The sequence below is a fragment of the Setaria viridis genome, chromosome 6, assembly GCF_005286985.2.
Source record: "Setaria viridis chromosome 6, Setaria_viridis_v4.0, whole genome shotgun sequence".
NCBI classification, from domain to species: domain Eukaryota; kingdom Viridiplantae; phylum Streptophyta; class Magnoliopsida; order Poales; family Poaceae; genus Setaria; species Setaria viridis.
This window is the reverse complement of record NC_048268.2, coordinates 35,530,391-35,557,586: the sequence shown is the minus strand read 5'-3', so window position 1 is coordinate 35,557,586 and position 27,196 is coordinate 35,530,391. Positions and strand designations below refer to the sequence as shown.

Sequence of the window (27,196 nt, the reverse complement as noted above, 5' to 3'; positions counted from 1 at the left end):
CCCTAGTTTTAACACTTTTTAACACTTTGAGATCCAAACAGATGTGTTAAAACTTAGGTGTTAAAGTTTAACACCCCAAAAACTTTAACACCTCAAGGAGGTGTTAAAAGTTGTTAAACTTGTTAAAAGTGGTCCCTCTCTTCACTTTTTCCCACCATTGCCCCCTTCTTTCTCCTCCCTCTCTCTCCACCGGCCATAAATGAGGGGGCAATAGAGTTATTTCCCATCAAAGATGTTAAAGTTTAACACACCATCCAAACACCCTAATGTGTTAAACTTTAACACTCCATTTGAGAGTGTTAAAATTTTAACACTTATTAAACTTTAACATGAGGTATCCAAACAGGCCCTTAAGAATGAACTCTTGTAAAGGATGAGGTTATTTCTCAAGCATGATGCACTAAATAGGGAAAGAGAAAATTAATAGTAGGAGTAATGATGTGAGCAGGGATTGTGTTGGTCGAAGCAAAATATAATTCTCGGGATCGAGGACGGTCAGGAACAAAAGATTTCTGAAGCTCGAATACACAGGAGAGGAAATACATAAACTATCCTAATTATTTCATTAAAAGAAAAGTCATAATCATCACTGCGTACATATGATCTCACCATGATGTCATCCTTGCGTGGCAGATGGCTTCTTTGCTTCTGTACGTACGTGGCTTCCTTTCCAGGGCTACCATCCTGTTGCTCGGGCCTCCATGCATGGCCTGTGCTTTGCACCTGATGACTAGCAGCGGCTGCAAAGAGACAGGAGGTGACTTCAGCTGAGTCGTCATGGAGCAACAGGGCACGGTCATAAGCAGCACGAGTTGCAGGTAGCATGGATTCGGGAGAAAAGAAGGACGGAGGTGTGCATGCGAAGATAGCTGATGATAAGCACAAAGCTTCTGATCCTAAGGTGAAGAGAGAGAGATCGAGGGCTGAATTATTGCTCAAAATATGATGGACGCATGACATCACCGGAGTACATAGAGAATAAAAATAATATGCCAAGGAACTATACATGCAGGAGCCGCAAATCCCTCCAGGCGGCGGCGACGTCTTCAGCCCGTGGCGGCGCTCCGGCGGCGGTGCTTGATGACGGCGGCCGGCGACGAAACCGGCGGCGCGAACGGTGGTGCGGTGCAGCACCAGGTGAGTGGCGGTGCCAGGGAGCAGCAGCAAGGCTTCGGCCGGCACGAGCGCGGCTCGACCTCCAGGCCGTAGCGGTGCTCCAGTGCTCGACCAGCGATGGGAACCGGCAAAACGGGCGCGGTTCGTCGAGGTGAGGCCCGTGGTGGTGCTCGCTTGCTCCTCCGGAGTCAACTCCGGCCGAATCGAACCGGCGGCGGCGGCGCACTGAAGCTCGGCGGCGCAGCGCTAGGGTTGTTGGTGAAACAAAAGGAGGTGGCGACGGCTATATACGGTCCTGGCACGTGGGCCCAGGGCGGAGACGGACGCGGGGCGCAGGGAAACCAAGCTCGAACTCGAGCTGCAGTCCGGGTCGGGCGCGGCACGCGCCTGCGTGCAGGAGAGGCGGAGGATGGGGAAGATGATGGGCGGGGCCCACAAATCGGTGACTGGAGGAGGAAGGATGGTGCGTGAGTGGGCAGCTGGGCCAGCTGCTAGCTGGGCCGGCGCGAGACTTGGGCCGGCGCGGGAAGGAAGCAGAGCAGGCCGAAAGCGGAGCTTGGGCCGACGCGGGTGAAAGGAACGGAGCAGGCCGAAAAGAAGACTGGGCCAGAAAGAAAGGAGACTGCGGGCCGAAAGAAAGAAAGAAGAAGAAAGGAAGAAAGCTTTGAACAAACAAATTCAAATTTTTGAATTCAAACACAAATTCGAATTCAACCAAACAAAAACTAAACTATGCACCGGTATGAATGCATAGACATAGAACAACGTTATTAAATTTAGAAAAAAACAAACAACTATTTTTTTCATATACTAAATTTCCTGTAAAGAGAAATAAATGTTGGGAAAATTTTAAAATTATGAGAAAATTATTGTTTATTTATTCCTTTTATTCACATCCTGAAATTCGAAAATTTGAGGGTGTGATAATATTTCCTTTGCTGAGGCAATGATACCACAAGCAAGGAACACATTGTCTTTTTTTGGTAGAGAAGGAAAGTAAAAGACAGTGCACATGCAAGACGCGAAGTGTCAGATTGAAAGAATAGGTAGAACAGAAAAGCATCCGATGAGGAGCAGGGGAAGAATTTCATACTATAAGACAGTCACAAAAAGTAAAGGAACTTATGCCAAATAGTACCTCTCCTCGAAGCTTTCCAAAAGAGCGAGAAGGAGAGCAAAGGAACGAGTTTTCCAAAGGAAAAGGGTACATCACACAGCCTAAAAAACTCAAAACCTCATCCTCTCAAGCTTGTTCAGTTTTTAGGCCTTATTTGGTAGGGTTTTCACAGTGCTTCTCTACCAATTTTTGATGAAGCATTACTAAAGGAGCAATTTTAAAATGGCTCCACCACCGAAGCTAGGAAGAAACTGCAAAACGGCTTACACTAGAGAAGAGGAGCTAAAAAAAGTAGCTTCACCAGTTTCTCCTCTCTATCCAAGCATTAAGTGATCATAAAATTACTCATATTGCCATTGAGAAGTCATTTTACCAAACATTTTGCAAAATATTTTCAGCTAGCTGGAGTCGAAGTCGTTTTGGGAGGAGCTGGAGCCTCGTCAACTGCATAGCAGATTAGCCGTGCCTAGAGCCCAGATATCGTCTAGGCTGCAGCAGTGGTCAGTTTGCACATTGCTGTAGGCGCCGCACCATTGCCGGTTACCTGAAGATTGTGTGATGCCTAATGGGTTCAGTGTTTTTTTCTCGGCCTTTTGGCACCGCCTCACAATGATCTTAAATTTATTTTTCGTGGGGGAGAGCCCGTTGTGGTAGCTTGCTGCTAGATCTCTCAAATGTCACCCTAGCGTTGCACTATTGCTCGGGCATGGCGCACCCCAACCAAAGCAGAATTCAAAATTTTATTATGAAGTTTTATCTTGCTGGAATGGAAGGAATTGGCTAGGGCTTTGTTTGTGGAAGCCTTCCTCAAACTGGTTTTTTTTTTCCAGCTGAGAACTAGAATCTGGTTCAATGTTGAGGGGTTTCAGATGGATCATGCTGCTAATTTCCGGCTTTGGATGTCTGCACGATCCCTTTCTCAGGTCAGGCATTCGGATTCGAGTAACAATTTGCTATAAAGAAAAATACTGATTCAGTTCTTACAAAAGTTGACGATACAAAAAGGTCACATAGTTCTGCTCGATCTGCTGCTACTCTGGAACTGACCGAATCTAAGTATACACAAGCTGTTTCTGCGTTGTCCTGTGTCACTCGTAGTAGCGTGGTCATTGGCACGGCGGCGTGAGTGCCACCGTGTGCTGCTGCATGACGAGCACGGAGCCCATCTCCAGCGACTCGTTGGACGCCAGGATCTCGGCCACGGGCCCGATCTCGGTGCCAGCCTCCGCCCACCGCTCCAGCCCGGCGATGAGCTCCACCGGCTGCCGCCCGCCCCGCCCCACCACCACCAGCGCGAACATCCCGGCCATCCCTTCCAGCGTCTCCACCACGTCGGCGGGGCCCTCCACCATCTTCTCCACGTACATGGCCATCTCCCGCGACGCGTAGTTCTCGTAGAACCGCCACAGGAACCGCTCGTCCACGCCGCCGTCCTGGAACTCCACGTCCTCCTCGCCGCCCTTCCGGGAGGTGGAGGACGTCACGGCGTCGTACGTGCTGCGCTTCACGAACCGGAACACCGTGAGCCCGATGGCCGGGTTCTCCGCGAGCCGGGACGCGAACGACACGGCCTCCCGGTCGTCGGGCCCCCCCAGGAACACCGCCGCCACCACGTGCGTCACCGTCCGGTCGCTGCACGGGTGCACCAGCGTCCTGCCGCTCTCCGGCGCGACACCGATGGGCGTCTGGAAGCTGGTGCCGGTGCCCCGGTACGGTCGGTCCACGAGGAGCCCCACCGTGCACGGCGCCCGCGCCAGCACCTCCTGGTTGAGCCACCACCGCTCCTCGAGCCGGCACGCCATCCTGCCGTCGAACCGCTGCTCCTTGTAGCAGGGGACGAGGAGCAGGCCGGCGTGCGCGTCCTCGGCGGCGCGGCAGGCGGCGGCGGAGTCCCTGGCCGCGCCGAGGCTCACCACGTCGACCTGACGGAAGGAGATGCCCGTCGCGCGGGCGAACACGTCGACCACCCGGTTCATCTGCGTCACGGCGTCGGGGCCGCCGCCCTTGTCCTCGTCGCCGCGCGCCTGCTGGTGGTACGGCGTCCGGACGGCGGCGAGGTCTCGGGGGGCCTCGAAGAAATGGAGCACCGGCACGGCGGGCTGCTCCTGGGGCGCGCTCACCAGGAGCTCGACGAGGCTGAGGATCCCGGGCGCGGCGTGCGCGCCGTGGAGGCAGGCGAGCATGCGGAGCTCCTGCTCTGGGCCCAAGGATTCCATGGCCTGGTGCCTGGTCCTGTACGCCTCCTTCTCCCTGCGCAGGACCGCGGCGGCAGCCGGCCCGGCGATGAGGGTGCTGATCAGGTTGCCGATGATCATCGCGTACAGCGCCTGCTCTGCCCACACCCCTTCCGTCTTGGCGAACTTCATGTTCATGGTGTCGACGTGGCCCTTGACGTTGAGCAGGAAGCTGTAGCGGAGCGCGTCGGAGACGGGGATGTTAAGGTAGGTGGAGGCGGAGGCGGCGCCGACGGCCTTCCCGACCAGGCCGAGCAGCGTGAGGAGCATGCCGGGCACGATGATGGCGCCGGACATGGAGTTGTAGTCGAGCCTCATGCCGATGGTGGCGAAGTAGAAGGGCAGGACGATGCCGTTGACGGGGGGCACGAGCGCGTCGGCGACGGACCGCGCGGCGGGGCCTTCCCTCGGGAACGCCATCCCCAGCGCGAGGCTCGTCGGCATCCCGTCGAACCCCAGCATCTGCTGGATGCTGGTGACGAGCCAGACGGTCAGGAGCATGGCCGCCAGGTCGCGGCCCCTCACGTGGTGCTGCCCGGCGTTGCGCTGGTTGATGCGCGTCACGGCGGGGCGCACCAGCCAGACGGCGGCGCCGGCCAAGGCGAGCGCCAGGAACCCCTTCTTGATCTGCGGCGAGCCGCGGTACAGGTCCTGGGTCCGCTCCTTGGCCAGCGTCGTCGACGACAGCAGGCCGTCGCCGACGACGCAGATGAGGTTGGTGATGATGGCGGAGGCGACGACGAGGCGCCCGTTCTCGCTCGCCGTGAGGTTGAGCTCGCCGGCGACCCGCGTGACGGAGATGGACGAGGTGTTGGTGAGCGCCAGCATGAGCGTGGCGGCGAGAAGCTCGGGGGTCTTCACCGGGGAGTGCATCATGCTGCCGTACATCCCGCTGGACACGACGGCGGCCACAAGCAGGCTGGCGGCCACCGTGGCGTAGGCCAGGGCGACGCACCGGCGGGTGGAGTTCCGCAGCGCCGCCAGGTCCAGCTCCAGGCCGACGAGGAACATGTAGATGACGCGCGCCTCCGCGATGTAGCCGCCGTACATGTCCTCCACGTCGTCCACGTCCACGTGCACGATGGCGTTGCGCAGGCCCATGCCGCCCACGGCCACGCCGGCCTGAAATCAAAGCGAGCGAGCGCCGCCGTACTGTAACCTCGATCGAGCACTCCAAATGCCTAGATCCAGACGCGAGGATACGTACGAGGATCTGGGAGACGGCGCTGGGCTGGTTGTAGCGGCGGAGGAAGAGGTGGAGGAACCTGGCGAGGAAGATGACGGCGAGCGCCTGGATGACGACGAGGAACAGCGTGTCCAGGGCGACGCCGGGGACGCGCGTGATCACGATTGGGTCGATCTGCGGGCAGATGTTGAAGGATCTCGCCATCGTGAAGGCCCGGCAGTCGGCCGCCGCCGCCGCCGCCGCCGAGGGAACTTCGCCGCCGATACGTGCGGCGATCGGCAAGGTTCGTCTCCTCACGCAGAGGCAGTTGTCTGAGCGGATTCAACTCCGGGCGTAGTGCGGCTAGCATGCAGCTCTGGGCATATTGGAGGAACGCCCATGACTCTCGTGCCCGTGGCCGGGAAGAAGATGCCCTGGCCAGGAATAGGCACCGGCTCGCACTTTGTTGGCGTGTGTCAGCTAAATTGAACAATCTTGAAGTCCCACTGTGGATTCAAATTTAGCTTCAATTTGTTTTCATAATTTCATCGAAAACGTTTGCCCTTAAGGTTCTTTTTACACGATTCCTACCATTGATGCGTGGTTTGGTTGTGCAGAGACTGGCATGGAATGTCAAAGTTGGATGACTAAGGATGAAGGACCATCGAATCGAAAGAGGCGGGGATGGAACTATGGAAGATGAAGTTAACGCTGAGTTAGCACGGCGGCTCGGATAGAAGGCCCAAAAGAATTCTGGCCCATTTTCAGCCTTGCAAGTCATGCTTTCCCACCATGCAGCCCGTCAGTATCCTGGAGTCACTTTGCTCGACAGAGACGAAACAGAAAAAAGGATGGAGAGGTGCTGGTACTGGAATGACATGAGACGCATGAACAGAAGTGGTCGTTCGTCCTCTCGGTCATTTTCACAAGTAGAGGGGAGCGAGTCAGACGTTGCAGGCAAAGCTTTTAAATGCCCCGTGGAAACTTGTTCGTGTCGAAACGCTTGTCCGCCGTGGTCACCCCGCCTGCGGTCAGCCGTCCACGAAGAAAGCTAACCGGGCGTGGCCCCTGGTGCCCACCGTTCCTCCCCCTACACGTACGTGCGACCACGCCGTCCGGCGGCCTGCACCCGTCACTCGTGCACGCATCGCTCGCCGCGACCGGCAGGCGAGATGCGAGAGGGCAGGGCAGGGGCAGCTGGGGATCGCCGTGGTTGGTGGTGGTGTGCGGGAAGAGGGAAGCTTAGCCGTTAAGAGAGCGAGCGGAGCAAGGAAAGCCAAGCCAAGCCAAGAGAGGCCAACCGCAACCACCCGCCGTCGCCATCCGCCGCGTGCCGGGATGGTTAGCATTTATGCGCCCGGCACAACGCTGCGCGGGTACGCTGCTGCTGTTGCCTCATTGCCTGGATGCTGCCGTGCCCTCCTCCCCTCCCGCCTCCCTGATGGACGCGTTCCACCGGCAGCCGCGTCTCCACGTCGGACCCAACGGCGAAGCAGCAGCCACCGGTGCACGGCTGACCTGCCGAACCGGGTGCAGCCGGGGACGACGACGCGTACCAGAACAACGCGCTCCGTGATCATGTGTAGTCGCCACTCCACCTGATGAACAACTTATAAATCTCCAAGACGCGCTACAAGCAAGTCCACAAAGCCCTCCATCGGAGTCATCTCTGTACCCCCAAGCTATTGAGCTCGACGACCGCCAGGTTCTTCCTCCCCTTCTTCTCCTCTCGCGTGTCTCTATCTCCTGCTCGCCGCGCACGCAGCGTCGTCCGTTGCCCGAGCAGCCGAGAGTCAGCAGCCATGGAGGCAGCCGCGGTCTCCTCCGCCAGCACGTCGTCCTTCTCTCCCAGCACGCCGTCCACGCGCCAGAGCGCGCCGGCGGCGGCGGCGAGCCGCGTGGGAGGCAGAGGCAGGAGCGTCTACCGCCTGCCGGCGCGCGTCGCCCGGGCGGTGCTCCGGGGCGTCCTCACCTTCGTCTTCGCGGCGGTGGGCATGGTCCTCGGCGCCGTCACCGGCGCGCTGATCGGGCTCGCCACGGAGAGCGGCCTGGTGCGCGGCGCCGGCATCGGGGCCATCTCCGGCGCCGTCGTGTCCATGGAGGTCGTCGACTCCTCCGTCGCCATCTGGCGTTCCCACGACTCGGGGATCTGGAGCGTCCTCTACGTGGTAATTAATTATTGCACTCACCTTCCCATTTATCATTGAATCCAATACAATCGACTCAGAAAATAATTGAAGAAATTTGTGCTGATCGATTTCTTCATCATCAGCTTGACGTGATCTGGAGCCTCCTGACCGGGCGCCTCGTCCGTGAGAAGGTTGACCCCGCCGTGCAGAGCGCCGTCGACAGCCAGGTACGCGATGCGCTGATCATCTGTTCGATCGATCAAGCTCTCAAGTCTTCAGCCAAATTGAACTTAACGCGATTCTTGTGTTCTGACCGCGCGCGCAGATGAACGCCGTGGACTCACCGTTCAGGGAGATTGCGCCAACATTGGCGGACGTGTTCGAGACGGGCGCCGCCGGCGCCAAGGGCATGCCGGCCGACGCCATCGAGGCGCTCCCCGTCACGACCTTCACCGAGCACACCGCCCTGGACGCCGACACCGGCGACCGGGTCGGCTGCTCCGTCTGCCTCCAGGACTTCGAGGCCGGCGAGACGGCGCGGAGCTTGCCGGAGTGCGGGCACACGTTCCACCTGCCGTGCATCGACGCCTGGCTGCTCCGGCACGCGTCCTGCCCGCTGTGCCGCCGCGCGCTCTAGGCCGTTTGTTGCGCGCGAGCAGAGCACACGTCTGCACCAGGACACGCGGTGGACATAGGTTTGCTTTGCTCGGGATGGCATCTGCACCTGCGTTCTTTTTGTTCCTACTCATTCATTTCTTCGTCGTTTTGACGACGTACACATACTTAGTTCATCGTGGCTGGTACATATATTATGATATAACGTCATGGCTGTAAATATGTATAGAGGTTACTGTTGTAAATAATCCGTGTAGCATTGACCATATATATTGAGATTCTTTTTGACATTGTTTTTTCAGAAAATCTTTTTTTCATTGCTTTTTCATTGCCAAAAAAAGATGGATAAGCCTACAAATCCAAGCACTTGAACCACCTTATTAACATGGCTAACTTGCCACTCCACATAATACATTAGTGTAAGAAAAATGGTCCTCTAGGCTATGATTGTGATTTTGGTGATTGAATTACAATATTATTATTGGGACTAACATTTGTACCAAGAATGAGCACTTGTAGGGTTTCATAGGTTCCATGGATGCATCACTGAAAGTGCATTTAAGCCCCTAAGTGGGTTTTGGTGAATTGAATGATAAAACGATTAAAGAACTAACTTGTTTTCTTAAGGTTGCGATATGATATTGTTTCATAAGTTAAATGTGTATTATATGGCCCACAATAAAGAAAAGCAAGCAAGTGTGTGATCACGTGATGAAATTGTATGATCAATGACAAGCAAGGGTGAAGCAAAACTTGGAGATATGCTTGATGGTTGATCTATAAGTCTCCAAATCATATAATAGCTTGATTGACAAGTAAAGAGATTATTAAGAAAGGAATAGTGATATTCACAAATGGATATTGCAAGACTTCATGTGTATATGATAAAAAGATATGAACTTATGTGTTACATATTGGTCTTGTTATTGGAAGCTTGCAAATTAATGGGATATTTTTTATCAATCAAGAACAAGCATTTGAAGAGGATTTCAAATGGGATTTCATTGTTGATGTCAAAGCAAAACTAAAGTCAAAGTGGCAAGAATATGTGAAGAAATCAAGCGAGATACTAGAGCAAGGGACTAAGTAAGTTTTGGACAAGCCACTTGCCCATTTAAAGTTGTTGGAGTCATCCAAGCCACCAAAATGCATAAGTGATTAATCAAAGGCTTAGCACAAGCTTAGAAAAATGATTAGTACTAGGATAGGTCTACAGAGGAGAGAATGCAAGGTGTGCCTGCCTTGTGATCTGTTCAATGAGTGAATCATAAGTATTTGGTGGCTCGCCGGCAAGTCCTCGACCCTCCGGCTTGGTGTGGAGCGACGTCGATGACCGTGTGCGGGGGACGAGGAGACCTCCTCCTTCATGGAGAAGCTCCGTAGTGGATACGGCGTCAAAGTGACCGGAAGAAAGGGAGTGGTGAGCCTTGCCTTAGTGGCAAACTTCTCATCCGGCTTGGCACAAGCCTTTGTAGCGAGTCCAAGACCCTGACCAGAAGAGACTTGGTGACCACGAGCATATCCTTGGTGGAGCTTCAACATGGACTAGAGGTGGCATTTGCCTACCGATACCACGGGATAAATCGTCGTGCCAAATTTGCATTTCTTCCTAACCCACTCATTTACGTTTCCGCATTTCATACCTACAACTTGGAGATTTTCATCCTAGTATCTTGCTAGGATTAGCTCTAGGTTGCAAAACTTATTTTGGCTCTAGTTTATGTTTTGAAGCAAATAGTGGAAATCATAGCTTAAGAATTTTAAGTTTCCCTAATTTACTCCTTCCTCTCTTAGGCTATGAGCACCGATTCCTTAATTTCAAACTTTACTTTTGAAAAGAGGGGATAGTACGAGACTTAAATGACATATGAGATGATATATATTTGTAACGGAGTAGCTGTAGCTTTCAATATTACGGAACTACTTCTTCTGTTCCAATTTGTAACGACCTATAATAATAATATCTATAAATTTAAAAAAAATCAAAACAATGTACGAATTTGGAACGAATTTACAAGAAGGGTTGAAAAAAAAACATTACAAGAAGAGTTGATTCTTCGTAGCACGCACGATAGAGTTCGGGCTTCCGCCACGATTGATGGAGTTTTCTTCTTCTTGCACGCACGACCCTCTCGGACTCTCGAGCCCGCCGCGTCTGAGAGGCCGGTCCACACCCGAGCCGAAAAGCCCAATTGCTGCCCACGCGCGATAGCAAAGAAGGCCCAATGACGACCCTCGCCATAATGGATTCTGCATAACTTCCCAACGATGCATCACGAAATGGGCCATGCCAAGTTATGGTCCAATCAGTGAAACAGCCCATCTGGTAGAAATGTTTCTCGAATTAAAAGAAGGTACACATCTCAAAAGTTTGTAACAACAGGCCCACCACGTCGCCTATTTTTTGTGACAGGGGCTTATTGCCCCCACCACGGGATGGTTTATGTGAAAATACTAACAGCAACTATATTGCGGTACGATCGACGCAGCAGGGCATCTACTAACAGCGAGTTACCTGCAGCGGCGAGCCCAACCTTCTCTACTCACCCGAGAATTGCATTTCCGTACGAAGGAACATGAACGCGCTGGCGCTGCCCTGATGGAGCTAGCCACAGCGCCGCCGCCGCACCGCCGGCCAGAGAGAACATAAATGGCCGTGGTCTCGCCGGAGCCCGGCCAGGCATGCACCAGTTGTTTGCTTTGGGTCTGAGCGGAGCTGCCTGGTTCAGTCAGCGCTCTTAGGTGTCCGATTTTGGTCGCTGAAGCTGAGATCGCTGCCCGACAAGCTGCCTACCAAGTTGTTCGTTCACCGATCGAGCAGCTAGCAGCGCAGGGTCGCGCGTGTCCTGACGGTGACGGGACTATCATAACATTACAGTTACGGCCTGTTCGCTTCAGCTTATAAGCCGGCTGAAAAGCTGAAACGGCTGATTTGTTGTGAGAGGAAAACACTGTTTGGTGGTTGATAAGCCAGCGAACAGGCCGACAGCCGCAACGACGAACCGATCGATTCCATTGCATCACCACCGCCTTCCCAATCCAATCCCATCGGTGTAGCGTAGCAGTAGCTGCAGGGTACGCGGTCAGGGTGGGTGCGTGCGTGTGCAGTGTCGTCATCGCGAGCTGAGGACCGGCATCACAGGTGTGCTGGTGATCAAGTCGTGATGGTTTGCTAACCTACTGCGCTTATAGAAATTTAATTAAATAATCCTCTTGGGTGATGGGTCGATCGATCGACGCCATCGAGGAGAGCGATGTGATGATCGCTCGATCGGTACGCAGATGATCATCAGCTTGATGCATGATCATTCTCGCTCGTTCCATTTTTCTTCAATTCTGCTGCACCTGCACCACCTCTCTCTCTCCGGTGCAGCCCCTCCTCCGGCCGAAGCTGCATCTCGTGCGCCGATGGCCCGGGCACCGTGGAATTAACCTGCCCCCGCCGACCCGTGGACACCGAGATCGCGTCCCTGACTGCTAGCTGTCTGACGACGGAAGGAGATTGGTGGAGAGGAGGAGGAGGAAGAAGACGGCGATGACGACACGGCACACAGTGCAGGCGGATGCGGTTCCTACTGGTGCCATTTGACCTTGTTTTCTCCCCTCTACTCGAGCACGAGGATCGCGCCCTGAGTATAAACTAGACAAGGGACGACATCGACACGGATGCTGGGATTATTGGATCCCGGCCGTCAACTTCCGAGCTGGATGCTGAGCACAGCAGGGGGCTCCCAGTTCGCTCGATCCTGCGTCACATGCGTGATAGCAGATCGACGCATCTTAAGTATCTTTCTCACTTGAAAACAAGCAGCAGCAGAAGAAGGTAGATCGACGCATCTCCGATCAATCCTACAGCATGATTTTATGATCCTACCGGGGTGTATCTCTGAGTGAGAATTGTTTTCAATTTGCTCGCATAATATCGATTATGATCTGTCATCAGCTGGTCGTAAACGCCATTATTCCGACCTGCTGAGCTCTTCTACTCCAACGCAACGCAAGCATATCCCGCCCATGCATCTCCGGTACGGAAGAGCCAACACGACACGACACGTCGACAGCCAGTGGCTCCATCGAGATCGCTCGTTCCATTTATTTCTTCTGCATGTGGTAACGACACCGGGCCACTTCTCCTCCGGTGACGATTTGCATCGACACCGGCCGGCCGCAGAGGAGCTAGCAGGACCGACGGTGGCGGCCATAGGCTTGCCCGGGCGGAGCCCGGCCGGCCAGTCAGCGACCACTCGTCGACCAGTGTCCAGTGGTCACTGCCGACACGTCGCCACGCCGGGCGCGTGCATGGCATGGCGCCGCCGGCCCGCGGGGACCGGCCCGCGGGGACCGTGGAATAATAAACCTGCCCCTTCGCATTGTCCCGTCGCCGCCGACCCGTCGACTGATCATCGCGTCTCCGTCTGCTAGCTGTCTGACGACGGGTGGAGAGGAGGAAGAAGACGACGGCGACGGCGGCACACGCGGTGGAAGCGGGATGCGGTTCACACCCAACACCGGTCGATCGGGTGCTACGACGAGACGCGCGCACAGGGCGATTTGACTTGAGCACGAGGATCGCGCCATGAATAAATTAAACAACGAGCACGGATGGGATTGGATCCCGTCAACTACTTCCGATTCCGATCGAGCTGCTGGATGCTGAGCGCAGCAGGGAGCGTGCGGCGTCGCGAGATCTCGGTTCGCTCGACCCTTGACAGCCAGGAGTGTCAGATGCTAGATCATCGATGCATCTTATCTTACTTGAAAAAAAAAGAAAAGGTGTATATTTCATCCTTCAAGTATTGCAAAAGTGTGACATTCATCCCTCATATTTTATTAGGAACAAATCAACCCCTTAACTAACTAAATCGGTGCATTTATCATCCGTAACTTTATTTAATGATATTTTAGGGTCATATAATATCGGTTTTAGGCCATGTAATCATCTTACTGATCACTGCTTAGTCACGTCTAATGTTGAATCAAAAGTTTGGTGTGAATCGGTTCCGTCAAATTTTCCAATAAATTTTTTTTGGGCAGCTAATTTAGAGGATTTACTGATTTTTTTAGCTATATATCTTCGACTCGGCATATTACGCTAAGTAGTGATTAGGCAGATGATTACATGAGCATAAAACCACCGTTAGATGGCACTAAACTATTGTTAAGGTAGGATGATAAATGCACTAATTTAGTTAGTTAAGGGGTTGATTTGCACCAAATGAAATATGAGGGATGAATACCACCCTTTTGCAATAATTGAGAGGGATGACAAATACACTGAAGAAAGAAAGGAAAAAAGATAGATCGATGCATCCGATCGATCCGGCAGCTGATTTATGAGGGGGCAAAAACTGGTGAACGGTCGGCGCCATGGCCCATGGCGGAGAGCCGGAGAGCGAGAGCTCGCGGGGCCGCAACACCACCGGTGACCCCATGGCATCGAAGCCGTACACACATTGATCTAGCAATCATTAACCTTAGCGTGATCTAGGACTGATGGGTGGAAAAGTCTAGACCAAAAACCAGCCGGTGTTTCTGCAGTTCAGATGATGAGGAGAGAGAGAGAGAGACGTTTGCTGAGAGATAGCTACAAGGTGACCAGGGGGCCGGGCCTTTGCTCATTTCTGCAGCTACTCACAGGAATCGAGTAGCTGGTAGGGAATTCGTCTTCACTGATGAGACACTCACAGGAAATGGTCCAATAACACTTAAGCACCGTTGGCCATTAAAATGGGAAAATAATATATGCTAATGATTGAATCCCTCACGCCTCGACCGCTTAAAAAGTCTCGTCAGTGAGTGTTCAATTCTCGATCTAGTAGCAGCATCGATCGTGTGGAAGCAAGCATCCACAATGGCACAAACCATACAATGTTCGTGATCACCGGATAGCAGCGCGATGACCTTATCTTTCTCTAGTCGCGCACGAGGATTGTGTCCTGAATTGACAAACCGCTAACAAAATCATGAACCATATACTAGGAAGATCAGCAAACCACACAACTTGCAAATAAAAGCTTCAGATTAGACATGGAATTTGACAGTTGCCGAAGCAAAACAATTGCCGGCTACGCAGCGTGCGGCCACGACACTTTCTAGACTAGACCGCGCGCGCGTTTACTTCACACGATGACGTAGAGATCAGCACGCACACGTAGCATATAAAACGGGAAAAATAATCCCGTAGGGTGATCGGTCGTCGGTCACTGCGCGCGTTTTTTTGTCATCATATAAAAAATGCAACAAGGTAATAGTCTCAAGTGTGTAAGCGTGCTGGCTGCCTGCCTGACCCTGCTGAGAGATACGAGATACGAGAGATCGGCGAGGTGATGGAGACGCGCTCGGCATCTCCGGATCCGTCATACATGGCATTACGGTAGCATAAACTCCATGGTTGTTATCAAAGCTTGGCACATTGCGCTCGCTCCTACACGTACTAATACCCTAGTACCAGGAGTGGCTGCTCACCCAAACTCGGGGCCCGGCCATCCACCTAGCTAGCTGCCCATTTATGCCTCATCCTCAGTTCCTGCTCACTCCTTCCCTCCATCATTGATCGAGGTTGGTCTAGTAGTAGAGAGCACAGCTAGCTGCTCCATCAGAGAGTTAGAGTTAGAGAGAGCTAGAAGAGAGATGGCGGCGAGCGGCGGCGGGGGAGAGGAGGCGCTGAGGGAGGCGCTGCTGCTGGCTCCTCCGGCCGGCGACGGGAACGGGAACGGCAAGGTGGAGAAGCAGGTGGAGGACCTGGAGGAGATCCGGAGCGTGCGGGCGTTCCTTCGGCACGCGGCGGAGGAGAACCGGAGGCTGTGGAGCCTGGCGGGGCCCGCCATCTTCACGTCCATCGCGCAGTACTCGATGGGCGCCATCACCCTCGTCTTCGCCGGCCACCTCAGCACGCTCGAGCTCGACGCCATCTCCACCGAGAACAACGTCATCGCCGGCCTCGCCCTCGGCATCACGGTGCTTATCTTACTTACTGCTCGTGCATATTAACTTATTGCATATATTCTCGATCCATCCATGCTTAACTTGCTGAGTTGCTCATCTCGCCAAGAGTCAAACCTGCACTCCTGCGAGCATCGATCGAGATGCATCGATTATATTGATTGATCGTCGATCGGCGTACGTGGCTCATCAACTAACGCCCATCACATGCCCTGAAAATACTAATCAGACTAGTTGCTCGATCAAGTCAACGAAAAGATCGGCAACCTAGACAAGGCCAGCCACATATATGCATACAGAAAGGATTGGATAAAAAAAGAACTCTGATCTTGTTCAGTACACTGTCTTCTCTAGATTATTAGCTGTTGCATCTTCTTTTCTGGAAACATAATGAGACTTGCAAAGTTAATTTCTTGGATGATACATATGGAACCCTGTAAAGATTTTAAACTCACGAGATTTTTGCTGCAAAAAACGCACTCGAAACGACTCCCAAATTATGAAATTCAAAGGCCGGAGCTACTAGCAGCTGATGGGTGAAGCGTGCATGGTGTGTGGCATGCAGATGGGCATGGGGAGCGCGCTGGAGACGCTGTGCGGGCAGGCGTACGGCGCGAAGCAGCTGCACATGCTGGGCGTGTACCTGCAGCGCTCCTGGATCATCCTCAACGCCATGGCCGTGCTCATGCTCCCGCTCTACCTCTTCGCCGCCCCGGTCCTGCGCTTCTTCCACCAGGACGCCGAGATCGCCGCCCTCGCCAGCAGGTTCGCGCTCTACATGATCCCGCAGCTCTTCGCCTACGCCTGCAACTTCCCCATCCAGAAGTACCTGCAGGCGCAGGGCAAGGTCATGGCCATGGCGGTCGTCTCCGCCGTCGCCCTCGTCTTCCACGTCGCGCTCAGCTGGCTCCTCGTGGGGCCCATGGGGATGGGGGTCGTCGGGCTGGCCGTAGCGCTGAACGCGTCGTGGTGGTTCGTCGTGCTGGGCCAGCTCGCCTACATCCTCATGGGCTACTGCCCCGGCGCCTGGAACGGCTTCGACTGGCTCGCCTTCTCCGACCTCTACGGCTTCGCGCGCCTCTCCCTCGGCTCCGCCGTCATGATCTGGTACGGTATCTACTTGGATCGGAGCATCAAGCTAGGTTATTCGTACGTGTTCTGTTGACTGACACGTACGTTCTCTTGTGCGTGCAGCCTGGAGTTCTGGTTCTACATGTTCCTCATCGTCCTCGTCGGCAACCTGGAGAACGCCCAGGTCGCCGTGGCGGCTGTCTCCATCTGGTGAGTAGCTAGATCATTTTGTTGCTGCTGCATACAGTTTCGATCAGCTATACCTCTAACAACCCCCTGCTGCACACGAATGGATCGCAGCATGAACCTGTTCGGGTGGCAGATCATGGTCTTCTTCGGCTTCAACGCGGCCATCAGCGTGCGCGTGTCGAACGAGCTGGGCGCCGGCCGCCCGCGCGCGGCCAAGTTCGCGATCCTGGTGGTGCTCATGTCGTCGGTGGCGATCGGGTTCGCCTTCTTCGCCGCCATCCTGGCGCTCCGCGACGTCTACGGCGCGCCCTTCACGGAGAGCCCCGAGGTGGTGCGCGCCGTGGCGAGGCTCGGCGTCGTCTTCGCCTTCTCGCTGCTGCTCAACAGCGTGCAGCCGGTGCTGTCGGGGGTCGCCGTCGGCGCCGGCTGGCAGTGGCTGGTGGCGTACGTCAACCTGGGATGCTACTACCTCATCGGCATCCCCGTCGGGTACCTCATCGCCTTCCCGCTCCGCGGCGGGGTGACGGGGATGTGGGGCGGCATGCTCAGCGGGGTCGGCCTGCAGACGCTGATCCTGGTCGCCATCACCATGCGCACCAACTGGGACAGGGAGGCCAGCGAGGCGCACTCCAGGATACAGAAATGGGGTGGGTCGGCCGCGGTCAAAGCTTTGGGTGAGTAAACTGAACTGAACTGAAGACGGGCGACATGTGTGTAGAAATGAGAACACCTGCCAGCATGCGAGCAAAAGTTGCATGGGGGCAGTAAGCTTTGGCTTGTTGGTTTCTGGCGAGGGAACGGACACGGTGCTTGAGATCCGACGCCTGCTTGGGTTGTATCTCGTGCAGGTGGTGTTCTTCGTGCTGCTTAATATTTGAGGTGTATATGTAAGTACGAACAACGATAGGTTGCGTGTGATATACATCATGTCTAGATACATAATAAAATATATCTATTTAGAAAAGTCAAAATGACTTACGATTTGAAATGGAGGGAGTAGTTGAGATCGTTATTAAAAAACATGACTATTTGGTCACTTCTTAAAAATGTGAAATTCTTTCCTATTCCAGTTGACAACTTTTACATATGTGATTGTTTTCGGCATTTGATGTTGCGTAGTCTATGTGACCAGTGAAAACCCAGAAAGCCCATAAACCATATAAAAATATTCACAGGCAGAACAAATCTCACATAGTTATTCCTGATCATCAATGCGTGGATCAAATGTTATGGTTGTTGCAGCTATTTGTTATAACAGAAGGAAAAAAAATATTCCAGGCTAGAAGAGAAAATGTTCTAGAAGAAGAAAATGATGTTTCAAAAGATGCAATAAAATGCATTACCCTTGCATATGCGACATACAGTTCTTCGGATTTGCAAAGCACCGTGCGGGGAAGGTACCTTTTTAAGTAGAACTAGCGGGAGAGAACGATGTGCTTTGTCAATTAATCATCTATGACAATTGCTACCAAACAGCTTATAAATATGTATGTTCATTGTCCCTGGCATCTCGATGTTCCTCTAAATTTCTTCTAGCTGCCCGATGCATTTCATCGACATTCCATTACAAGTGCTAGGCCAGCGAGGGTAGCTCTAGCAGCTTATTCAAATGGCTTTCCTACCTTAAGAATGACCATGTGGTCGTTAGCTCATGCACAACTCTATTTAGTAAGATCAATATATCGAGTACGGACGTACATTTACATTGGAAACTACGACTTCATAAAATAGTATTGGCAGCTCAAGGATGACCACTTGATCAGGTACGATGGCCTTAATCTCCTCAATAACCATTTCTAAAAGTTTAGGCATGATCTAATCTTTATCGTGTTGGGAGCATATGCCCCCTCCCCAACAAAATAAAAGCCTTATGTGTAACCAGAGCGAAGCTAGATGAGAAACCCGTCGGGATTGGATGCATTAAATGCTAGGATCTGCCACATGGATAAACAGTGCTAAACAGTGATTTTCCATTGATTTTGGCAAATTTCATGGGCGACCCTGGCTGTATGCAGCTCCGCCCCTGTGTGTAACGGACTCGTACCCAGTTTTCCACTGCTACTTTCCGTTTCTTCTTTCACAACGCATTATCCATCCATCGCAACAACAAACCAACACTCGAAATGAACATCACACCACGAAAGCCCAAGCCCAACAACGACAAATTGCAGCCGCCGCCCAGCCGGTCGGCCCGTCGAAAAACCTCCGGATAACTCGGGCCGACCTCCCACTCCGTCTCGGCCCACCAGCGCGGCAAACGGCGGCGGCGTTTCCATCCGACTGGGACACAGACCGGAGAGGAGAGAATAACCCAAGCCGGAAGCGACCTTCTTGAGGCGGAAGCAAAAGGACTCGCACTCGCCTCACCGATCCGCCACCACACCACACATCCTCCTCGTCGGCTCCTCCTCCTCCTCGCCGCCGCCGCCGCCGCCACGATGCCGGAAGACGTGCAGATGAACGACTCGGAGCCCCAGCCGGCGGCCCCAACTCCCGCCGCCGCGGCGCCGGCGCTCTCCACCCTCCACCGTAAGCTTCCCCACTCCATCCTTCCCTACCCTGAACCCTAGCTCCTTCTCCTCCCCGCGACCCACTGAATTCCGCAGATTTGGTGTGCCTGACTCCGCGCTCGTGCCAGATCTGAAGGAGATCGCGTCCGTCATCGAGGCCGGCTCCCTGTCCAAGGAGGTCCGCCGGATCTCCCGCGCCGTCCGCCTAACCGTCGCGCTCCGCCGCCGCCTCGCCGCGCGGGACGTCTCCGCCTTCCTCGGCTTCGCGCTCCCCGCGTCCTCTGAAGCCTACGCTCGCCTCACCGCCCTGGTGCCCAAGGTAAAAGAATCGATTTTTTCCCCTTGCTCCTGCTATCTGTCGTCTCTAGCATCACTGCTGCGTAAACGAGACCAAACTGGACTTTGGAGCTCACGAGTAGCGCTGCAATTGCCGTCATGAAACGAGTTGATGTAGCTGCTAAGATATTGCTCCGCCACAATTTTGCAAGCTCGAGTGATGCTCCATAGTCATCTGTAGTATCAATGATGCTCTCTGCGGATGTTTGATTTTTTCACCGCACAATTGGCTATTCTACTCTACAGCTCATGGAAGGCATAAATATTTTCTTCATGCTATTAGTTTTTCTCCTGAACAAGCTAATTATGTTGGACTAGTAGGTTCTTAGACTCGCTGTTGCTAAGCAGAATGTATCTGTTACAAATCATTTGGATTTCTCTCATCTTGTGCTTCGAACTTCAAAAGTGCCATGTTCACAGTATCATGTGTTTGCAATTATGTTCATTGTATAATCAATACCTAGATGCTCACACTTAGTTTAGGACGAGTTAAAAATCATTCATGGAATATTAGAATTGCATCTTCAGGGCTCAGTTTTCGTGCTGTGTGACCATATTGCCTTGGCACCAATAAATTTGGACAATACTACAATGAATTGCTTACATTGGTAGATTCTTAACTGGTCTGATTTTTCTGTATGTGCATAACTGAAGAAGCTCTTCATACCCTGTAATAGATTCTGCTGTGTTTGCTGCTTGTTTTATAGTTTATAGTTAGAGCCTGCTCGGTTTTATATGATAATAGAGTAAAAGAAGAACGAGTCTGAGGTTTTTTTCTTTTGTCACATTCAAGACTCCTAATGTCCATATGTAATGTCCTTCAGGAAGATGATACTGAGATGGATGTTGATGCTGCGGCTCCGGCAACACAGATTTCAATCAAGCATGGTCTCCCTGAAATTGAAATATATTGCTACTTGCTTGTCCTGATTTTCCTTATTGATCAAAAGAAATATGACGAGGTAACTTGGGCAAATCTGGGACCACTGATTTTCCTTATGTTTGATGTGTGAAACATAATAATTGAAGTTTTGCATTTGTATGAAGGCTAAAGCATGTGCAACTTCGAGCATTGCTCGTCTGAAGAACTTGAACCGGAGAACTGTTGATGTTTTGGCTTCTCGTCTGTACTTTTATTACTCATATGTGTATGAGCTTACCAACAGTCTTGCTGAAATCCGTGGGTAAGTCAAATGTTTCACTCATGCTTATTGTTCCCTATCAGTACCAACCTTAGTAGTTCCTGGTTTCTTCAGTTTCCACTTAACCTAACACTATCTCTCTTACATTTGCTTTTTACTTATTCTTTCAGGAATCTGCTCGCATTACACAGGATGGCAACTTTGCACCGTGACGAGCTTGGCCAGGTAATTCTGATTTTCTGGTCCCTGCTAACCTGTTGTTATGCTGTCAGAGTTTTGCTAATTTATCTGATTGTATGTATTTTGTTCTCAATTGCAGGAAACTCTGCTCAATCTCCTCCTCCGCAATTACCTCCACTACAACCTGTATGATCAGGCAGAAAAACTTAGATCAAAGGCACCTCGTTTTGAAGCTCATTCCAACCAACAAGTAATTCATCTGCATATTCCATTCATTGTGACACAACCTTTTGGTTTACTATCTGTTTTAGATTTAGCATATGTAATCACTGTTTGTAACTGTTCTGCTAAGAAACCTTTAGTAGTACACTGCTGGTGATTTAATATGAGTTCTTTCTTCAGCAAGTTGGTTTTGTAGGAAAGCCTTCTAAAAAAATGCTAACAATTCTTTTTGTTGCAGTTCTGCCGATACTTGTTCTACTTGGGTAAGATTAGGACAATTCAGTTGGAGTACACTGATGCTAAAGAAAGCCTCCTCCAAGCTGCTCGGAAGGCACCCACATCAGCTCGTGGTTTTCGTATTCAGTGCAACAAATGGGCTATCATTGTGAGGCTACTTCTTGGAGAGATTCCAGAGAGGACTGTTTTCATGCAGAAAGGAATGAAGAAAGCTTTGACACCTTATTTTGAGCTCACAAATGTAAGTAACTTGTCATTGTTTGAACTCTATGTTACAAATAAGCGGAAAAACTCTAAACTTGTATTGTTGCCTCTAGGCTGTCAGGGTGGGGGACCTGGAACTGTTCAGGGCTGTCGCAGACAAATTTGCAAGCACATTCAGTGCAGACAGGACTCGCAACCTCATTGTGAGGCTGCGCCACAATGTCATCCGAACTGGTCTGCGCAACATCAGCATTTCATACTCAAGGATCTCCCTTGCTGATATTGCTAAGAAGCTAAGACTAGACTCCGAGAACCCTGTTGCTGATGCCGAGAGCATTGTAGCCAAGGCCATCAGAGATGGCGCAATCGACGCCACCATAGATCATGCAAATGGCTGGATGGTGTCAAAGGAAACTGGCGATGTCTACTCAACAAACGAGCCGCAGATTGCATTCAACTCCAGGATTGCTTTCTGCCTCAACATGCACAATGAAGCGGTCAAGGCTATGAGGTTCCCCCCGAACTCTCACAAGGAGAAGGAGAGTGCTGAGAAGCGCCGTGAGAGGCTTCAACAGGAGGAAGAATTGGCTAAGCACATGGCCGAAGAGGATGATGACGACTTCTAAATTAGCTGGCCTTTGCGCAGCCACTTGCAATGTGGAGTTGTTCAATTTGAGATCGGTTCCAAAAGCAATTCCTCCGCCTCTGGGTCTACTCGAGTCATGCAGACATTAAAGTTTGAATTCGTCCGCTGTAACTTTATGTTGTATTAACTCCATGTGCACCAGGTACTGGTAGGCTCATTACGTTTCGCCCACCCTGAATTGTTGGAAATGGTGAGAATTTGCCAACAATGCGCAAGAACCGGCTATGTTTATTTCATGATTCCTTTTGGTCCAATTCGGGCTTTGTGACTTGTGTGTGTTGTATTTTGAGTAGGTTACCTCTGTCTCGTCTTGTGGTATGTTTCGTTACGATAGCACTCAAAAGTCATGTTCGCGTTGGAGCTCCCTGGCCCTTTTCTGCCTCTGCTGATAATTTTTGAAGCGTGAGTTTGTGTTACCTTGGTGCACGCACCCAAACTGCGAGCTGCATGGTTCGATGACCCTTGATCTTGGAATCGGACAGTTTGCATGCCTCTTGAGCAATCAACGACCAGGCAGAGCATGTTGCCCCAAAGAAAATGGATGCTCCGTTCATCTCATGTTGCTTGCCAAGTCTCTAAGGGGGTGACCGGGGCCTGTCCCGCGGGGTGCAAAAGGCCATCCCGAGCATGGCTCCTGAGATACGGCCTGGCTGGCGCGATGCATGAGCGAGCGCTTGGGCCAACATGCAGACAACCAATCAATTCCTCTTATCAGCCTGGCTGCACGGCAACGGAAACCAAACAAAAGAGAGCTCGCGCGCGGGCAAGGCCCACAAGGCAGATCGACTTGAGAAACATCTAGAAGAGACCAGATATTTTTTTTAGCCCCAGGAAGTACCTATTGTGATCCAATTCCAGAATATTCTGATTTCTGCCTTCGCCTTGGCTTCTCACGAGGAGGCGAGAACAGCGTATGCGCGGGCCACGGAGAATAGTCTGCAGACTGTAGTGACTCTCCTGCTCACCTTACTGTGTGTACTGCAGAGATGTCGGTCCATGGACTAATTTTTAGTCCGATCACATCGGATGTTTGATACCAATTAGAAAGACCAAACGTGAGCTAATTATAACACTAATTGCATAAGTCGTGACTAATTCGTGAGACGAATCTATTAAGCCTAATTAATTCATGATTAGCACATATTTATTGTAGCACAACATGAGCTAATCATGGACTAATTCGGATCAATAGGTTCGTCTCGTGAATGAGTCACGATTTATGCAATTACTTTTACAATTAGCTCATGTTTGCATGTCCTAAATAGCATCAAAACATTGGACTAAACTTTAGCCATGGAGCTCCAAACCTGGATGTTCTACCCCGGCCGCCACCTTCCATCTCAACGTTCAGGAGTTAATTGATGGCTACATACACTACTACGTGTAGCAGTAGCAGCAGTGCAGCACTACTAGCTAGAGTTGCTCTCAGCAGACTCATCGCTCAAGATGAAGTAGTACTATTCCTGCATGCTATACCTACGTAGATCGGCGCATGACGATCCGTCTGATGGCGATATGATCTCTCTTACTCTCTAGCCATGGCCGTATGTGCGCGCGAGGGATCAACAACGATCGATATCATCAGGAACTTTTTTTTCTATACATAAATTGCATCAGCAGCAGCTCGATCGATCATGGTAGTGTAATCCCGGGTCCTATATATTGCGTCGTCTTCGTGATCCTCTTGATCGTCACTGCTCACAGCAAAAAGGGAATCCATTGATCCATACATGTAAAATACATATTATTATTGGCGGAGACAGGTATATATAGTAGTATAATTTACAGTTAATCCAGCATCATCCAAGCTCCTGATCATACCACACACTACTAGCCTACTGCAGCCCTACTACATCAAGGCTCACACCTTTCTCCTACAGATATAGAGTATCAAGCTAGCTAGCTAGTCCCTGCTAATCATCCATAATTACAACCAAGTCCCTCGCTCTCTACTTCCTCGCCTCTAGCTCCTTGGCGGCGGCGGCGCCGTCCGTCGTCCTGGGCCTGTCCGCCTTCCTGCGGCGGCCCCCGATCGGCTTGGGCTCCGTGGCGGCGTAGATCTCCGCGATCGGGCGGTACCGCTTGTTCCTGCGCCGCCTCCCGCCCACCTCCTGCTCGTCGTCCTCCGCGGCCGCATCGGCAGCAGCGCCCACGGCGGGCGGGGGCGCGTTGTTCACGGAGCGCGGGGAGGTGGAGGACGACGCGGCGGAGGCCGGGAGCAGCTGCATCCCCCCACCGCCGCCGCCGCCGCCGCCGCCGCGCGGGGTGCTGAGGGCGGCGGCGCCGGAGGAGCAGCTGCTCTCGCTGAGGTGGATGAGCTGCTCCGCCGCCGCGAGCTCCAGCGCCGTGAACCGCGCCGGGGACCGGGACGACGTCCCGGCCGGGCGGCGCAGGGCGGCCTCGTCGGCCATGGCGATTCGATCGATCGGCCGGCGCAGGAAGGGAAGGGCTCTTTTGGTTGATTTTTGGGGTTAGGCCAAGAAGGTTAATCGAGTAATCGACTCGCTCGCCTTGGTTGCCGCCGCGGCGAAAAGGAAAAGGTGGAGGGGGTTTGTGGGAAATGGGTTTGCCTCGCCGACGTGCCGACCGGGTGCGGGTGCCGTGGCCATGGATTTGCTTATCGTGCGGACCAAGGCCACGGATTCTATGATTTGTGCAGAGCGCCGGGGGGTTTGTGTGAGAAAGCGGCAGCGGGGGGGGGATTCGCGTGGAATTTGGGATTGTGTGGAGGAGATAAAACAGTCGCAGGCTCCGAGCCACGTCCTCGCCGCGCACTTCACGTGGTGCGCCGCGCAACCGGCCGGCACCGGCAGGGTTCGCGTCGCCCCGCCCAGCTAGTCATCTAGGTACTGCCTACTGCTGCCGGTGGTCAGGTCACAGCAAGAGTTACGTACGGACAGTCACGTAGACGTGAGGCGAGGTAGTTGAATGCTCTTCTTTACTTTTTCCTTGATCTAAATCGAAAGAGTTTTCTTTAATTTTTTTCCTTAATTCAACCCCAGCAAGGAGAGGAAGAAAGAGAAGGGAAAATAAAGAAAAGTCAACCAAATAAGTACCATGGAGAGGAAACCTCTGCGAACTTAGTATTTCACTAAGATCACGTTCGGTTGGTTAGGAATTAATCAATCCCAGCAGGAGGGTTCCTTCACTAGTTTATACAACGATGGAACCTATTACTCCATGCCTGCATGTATTGTGACTCGTGAAACCTATTTGCTGCATGGCAAGCTGGTAGCAACAATTACCAACTAACATTGATAGTAAGATCTTACACTAAAATATTATTTAGCACAAAAAACTGAAAACTGAGCATTCGTCCAACGTGTTTTGGTCCGGTGCTAATGTGCGGAATTAGTACCAGGTCTAAAATTTTTGTCCTCCGAAATAACGCCAGTACTCCGTGGAGTACCATTTAGTACGGGCAATAACACTAACTGGTACTAAATGGTATCATATCTAACTCAATCACACGTTCTATGTAGGTGAGATGGGAAGGAAGGTTCACGCGAGGTTTGGGATTGTGGGTTCGAATCCCACGGACCGTGCACGCGCATATTACTCGCGTGACTTGTGATGATGTGCGTGTGCGGAGACATCCCAGTTACCGTACTAAATGACGTATTTAGTATCGGGTATTTTAAGCGGTACCAGTAGGGCACCCGGTACTAGAAGTGAGTTATCTAGCCGTGAAAAACCACATGAGCGATTCCTCTTAATTCCTCGCAATTTTATTAACCACATGGGCGATTCCTCTTAATTTGTCACAATTTTATTTCCAGAATATTGGGGAAATATTTAATCTGAAAACGTATGCTCGGTGCCCCTTACTATTTATTATCTGTCAAAGTGGCTTTCTTGTTGACTTTGAAAAGTCAGATTAATGCACAACTTTTATTACATGGTGGAAGCTTACGCACCAACCTTTTGTTCCGCTCCATTCCCAAGCGAGAGGGCGTACGTACGCCATGGCGAAATGTTCAATCAATCGGTCAGTTCAAAGTCATACGAAAAGAAACAAGTCAGTTGAAAAAAATGAATCAGACAGTGTCCAGAGGGAGGGAGGGGGAAAACAATCGTGTATTTGGTCTCTGGTCTCTCCTTTGCTGGGGCATCCATTATACATGGACCTTCCGTTCTTTTGTCAAGATCTGTTTGATTTGGCAAATGAGCAGCTGCCAATAGACTTTGAAAAATAAAAAAAAGAAAAAATTCATTTTACTTCCCTCACCTATCCACTTTGTCCGCTTGATCCCCTCAACAAAATTATAGCTCACTTTACTCCCCCTTTACTCCCCTGAACTATTTCATTTGGTATAATCTACCCCTAATTAGATTTCTCTTTTTTTGTTTCTCTATTTATGAGCTAAATTTTAAGTTCAAATTTTGTGAGCAGATACAAAACATGGTGCTTTATGTTAAAAAATTATACGATGAAATTTTCACAGTTATTTTCATAGGTTAGGAATATTTAATACGAAATAGATGTTAGATATATAAAAGTGTAAAAAAGTAATTATGAAAAAAATTCTAATATATTTTTCTAATGTAGAGCATTATGTTATAAGTCAACTGATAAAATCTGAAATTAAAACTCAACTTATACGTGAAGAAATAGAAAAGAGAAATCTAATTAAAACTCAACTCAACAGGAATGGGGCTACCCGATGTATTGATTGATGAACTCACCACGCGCCTGAATAAATCCCAGAAAAAACAAAGAAATTGAGTGCTAGTACTGAATCAAGGAATCTAGCTTGGATAATGGACAAGTTTCGACAAAAAGAGGAATCTAGCTTGGATAATGGACAAGTTTCGACAAAAAGGAAATGCTAATCAGCTGAGGAATAGTACTGTTTTTGCATGTACTTGGTGGGCAGCCAACCTAAGCATTCAAATGCTAATTAACTAGGTAACCTCTCTTCTAGTCTTAATTTAATGATCTTGCCGGTCGAGTCGAAAGTATTTCAAAACTCCGCGTTGCTGCCTTGTCGGTAGAAACAACCAGATATCGACCAACGCTTACGTGCATACAGCATTTGCTTGCAAACGAAGCTTTAGTCGATCGTTTGCATGCCCGGCGTGGTTACTTCTCGCAACCACAACGCCGCGTCACTTGCTAGCGACCTGTGTGGAAGGTTCCA

General features: G+C 51.4%; 5 protein-coding genes, 1 long non-coding RNA gene and 1 pseudogene across 6 annotated transcripts; 4 read left to right on the top strand and 3 right to left on the bottom strand.

The window, feature by feature from the left end:
• Nucleotides 1–540: 540 nt before the first annotated feature.
• LOC117861510 (uncharacterized) lies at nt 541–1,688 on the bottom strand. The gene is made up of 2 exons (XR_004641792.2): nt 1,007–1,688; nt 541–740 (listed from the first exon to the last, which is right to left on the bottom strand). It is a non-coding gene; the product is annotated as an uncharacterized lncRNA (long non-coding RNA).
• Nucleotides 1,689–2,810: 1,122 nt separating this feature from the next.
• On the top strand, nt 2,811–2,953 carry LOC117862315 (U2 spliceosomal RNA; annotated as a pseudogene).
• A 258-nt stretch (nt 2,954–3,211) lies between these two features.
• Nucleotides 3,212–6,337, bottom strand: LOC117860423 (cation/H(+) antiporter 15). Its single transcript, XM_072294607.1, has one exon. It carries the CDS (start codon nt 5,566–5,568, stop codon nt 3,340–3,342), a length of 2,229 nt encoding a protein of 742 aa, XP_072150708.1. The 5' UTR covers nt 5,569–6,337; the 3' UTR covers nt 3,212–3,339.
• A 775-nt stretch (nt 6,338–7,112) lies between these two features.
• Nucleotides 7,113–8,546, top strand: LOC117860154 (NEP1-interacting protein-like 1). The gene is made up of 3 exons (XM_034743396.2): nt 7,113–7,800; nt 7,905–7,988; nt 8,087–8,546. Exons 1-3 carry the CDS (start codon nt 7,435–7,437, stop codon nt 8,396–8,398), a joined length of 762 nt encoding a protein of 253 aa, XP_034599287.1. The 5' UTR covers nt 7,113–7,434; the 3' UTR covers nt 8,399–8,546.
• Nucleotides 8,547–14,641: 6,095 nt separating this feature from the next.
• On the top strand, nt 14,642–17,642 carry LOC117860854 (protein DETOXIFICATION 33). The gene is made up of 4 exons (XM_034744247.2): nt 14,642–15,333; nt 15,884–16,425; nt 16,513–16,599; nt 16,690–17,642. Exons 1-4 carry the CDS (start codon nt 15,007–15,009, stop codon nt 17,258–17,260), a joined length of 1,527 nt encoding a protein of 508 aa, XP_034600138.1. The 5' UTR covers nt 14,642–15,006; the 3' UTR covers nt 17,261–17,642.
• A 1,258-nt stretch (nt 17,643–18,900) lies between these two features.
• On the top strand, nt 18,901–22,309 carry LOC117860855 (probable 26S proteasome non-ATPase regulatory subunit 3). Its single transcript, XM_034744248.2, has 8 exons — nt 18,901–19,107; nt 19,217–19,407; nt 20,249–20,386; nt 20,472–20,608; nt 20,737–20,791; nt 20,886–20,996; nt 21,207–21,446; nt 21,523–22,309. Exons 1-8 carry the CDS (start codon nt 19,017–19,019, stop codon nt 22,033–22,035), a joined length of 1,476 nt encoding a protein of 491 aa, XP_034600139.1. The 5' UTR covers nt 18,901–19,016; the 3' UTR covers nt 22,036–22,309.
• Nucleotides 22,310–23,746: 1,437 nt separating this feature from the next.
• Nucleotides 23,747–24,872, bottom strand: LOC117861415 (uncharacterized). Its single transcript, XM_034744968.2, has one exon. The coding sequence runs from the start codon at nt 24,464–24,466 to the stop codon at nt 24,005–24,007; it is 462 nt and encodes a 153-aa protein (XP_034600859.1). The 5' UTR covers nt 24,467–24,872; the 3' UTR covers nt 23,747–24,004.
• Nucleotides 24,873–27,196: the final 2,324 nt, after the last annotated feature.

Coding starts and splice junctions, on each gene's coding strand:
- LOC117860423 (XM_072294607.1), bottom strand. CDS start 5,568: ATGGGCCTGCGCAACGCCATCGTGCACGTGGACGTGGACGACGTGGAG.
- LOC117860855 (XM_034744248.2), top strand. CDS start 19,017: ATGCCGGAAGACGTGCAGATGAACGACTCGGAGCCCCAGCCGGCGGCC. Junction 20,387..20,471: donor ATCAAAAGAAATATGACGAG/GTAACTTGGGCA, acceptor ATTTGTATGAAG/GCTAAAGCATGTGCAACTTC. Junction 20,997..21,206: donor AAGCTCATTCCAACCAACAA/GTAATTCATCTG, acceptor TTTTTGTTGCAG/TTCTGCCGATACTTGTTCTA.
- LOC117860854 (XM_034744247.2), top strand. CDS start 15,007: ATGGCGGCGAGCGGCGGCGGGGGAGAGGAGGCGCTGAGGGAGGCGCTG. Junction 16,426..16,512: donor GGCTCCGCCGTCATGATCTG/GTACGGTATCTA, acceptor TTGTGCGTGCAG/CCTGGAGTTCTGGTTCTACA. Junction 16,600..16,689: donor GTGGCGGCTGTCTCCATCTG/GTGAGTAGCTAG, acceptor AATGGATCGCAG/CATGAACCTGTTCGGGTGGC.
- LOC117861415 (XM_034744968.2), bottom strand. CDS start 24,466: ATGGCCGACGAGGCCGCCCTGCGCCGCCCGGCCGGGACGTCGTCCCGG.
- LOC117860154 (XM_034743396.2), top strand. CDS start 7,435: ATGGAGGCAGCCGCGGTCTCCTCCGCCAGCACGTCGTCCTTCTCTCCC. Junction 7,801..7,904: donor TCTGGAGCGTCCTCTACGTG/GTAATTAATTAT, acceptor CTTCATCATCAG/CTTGACGTGATCTGGAGCCT. Junction 7,989..8,086: donor AGAGCGCCGTCGACAGCCAG/GTACGCGATGCG, acceptor CCGCGCGCGCAG/ATGAACGCCGTGGACTCACC.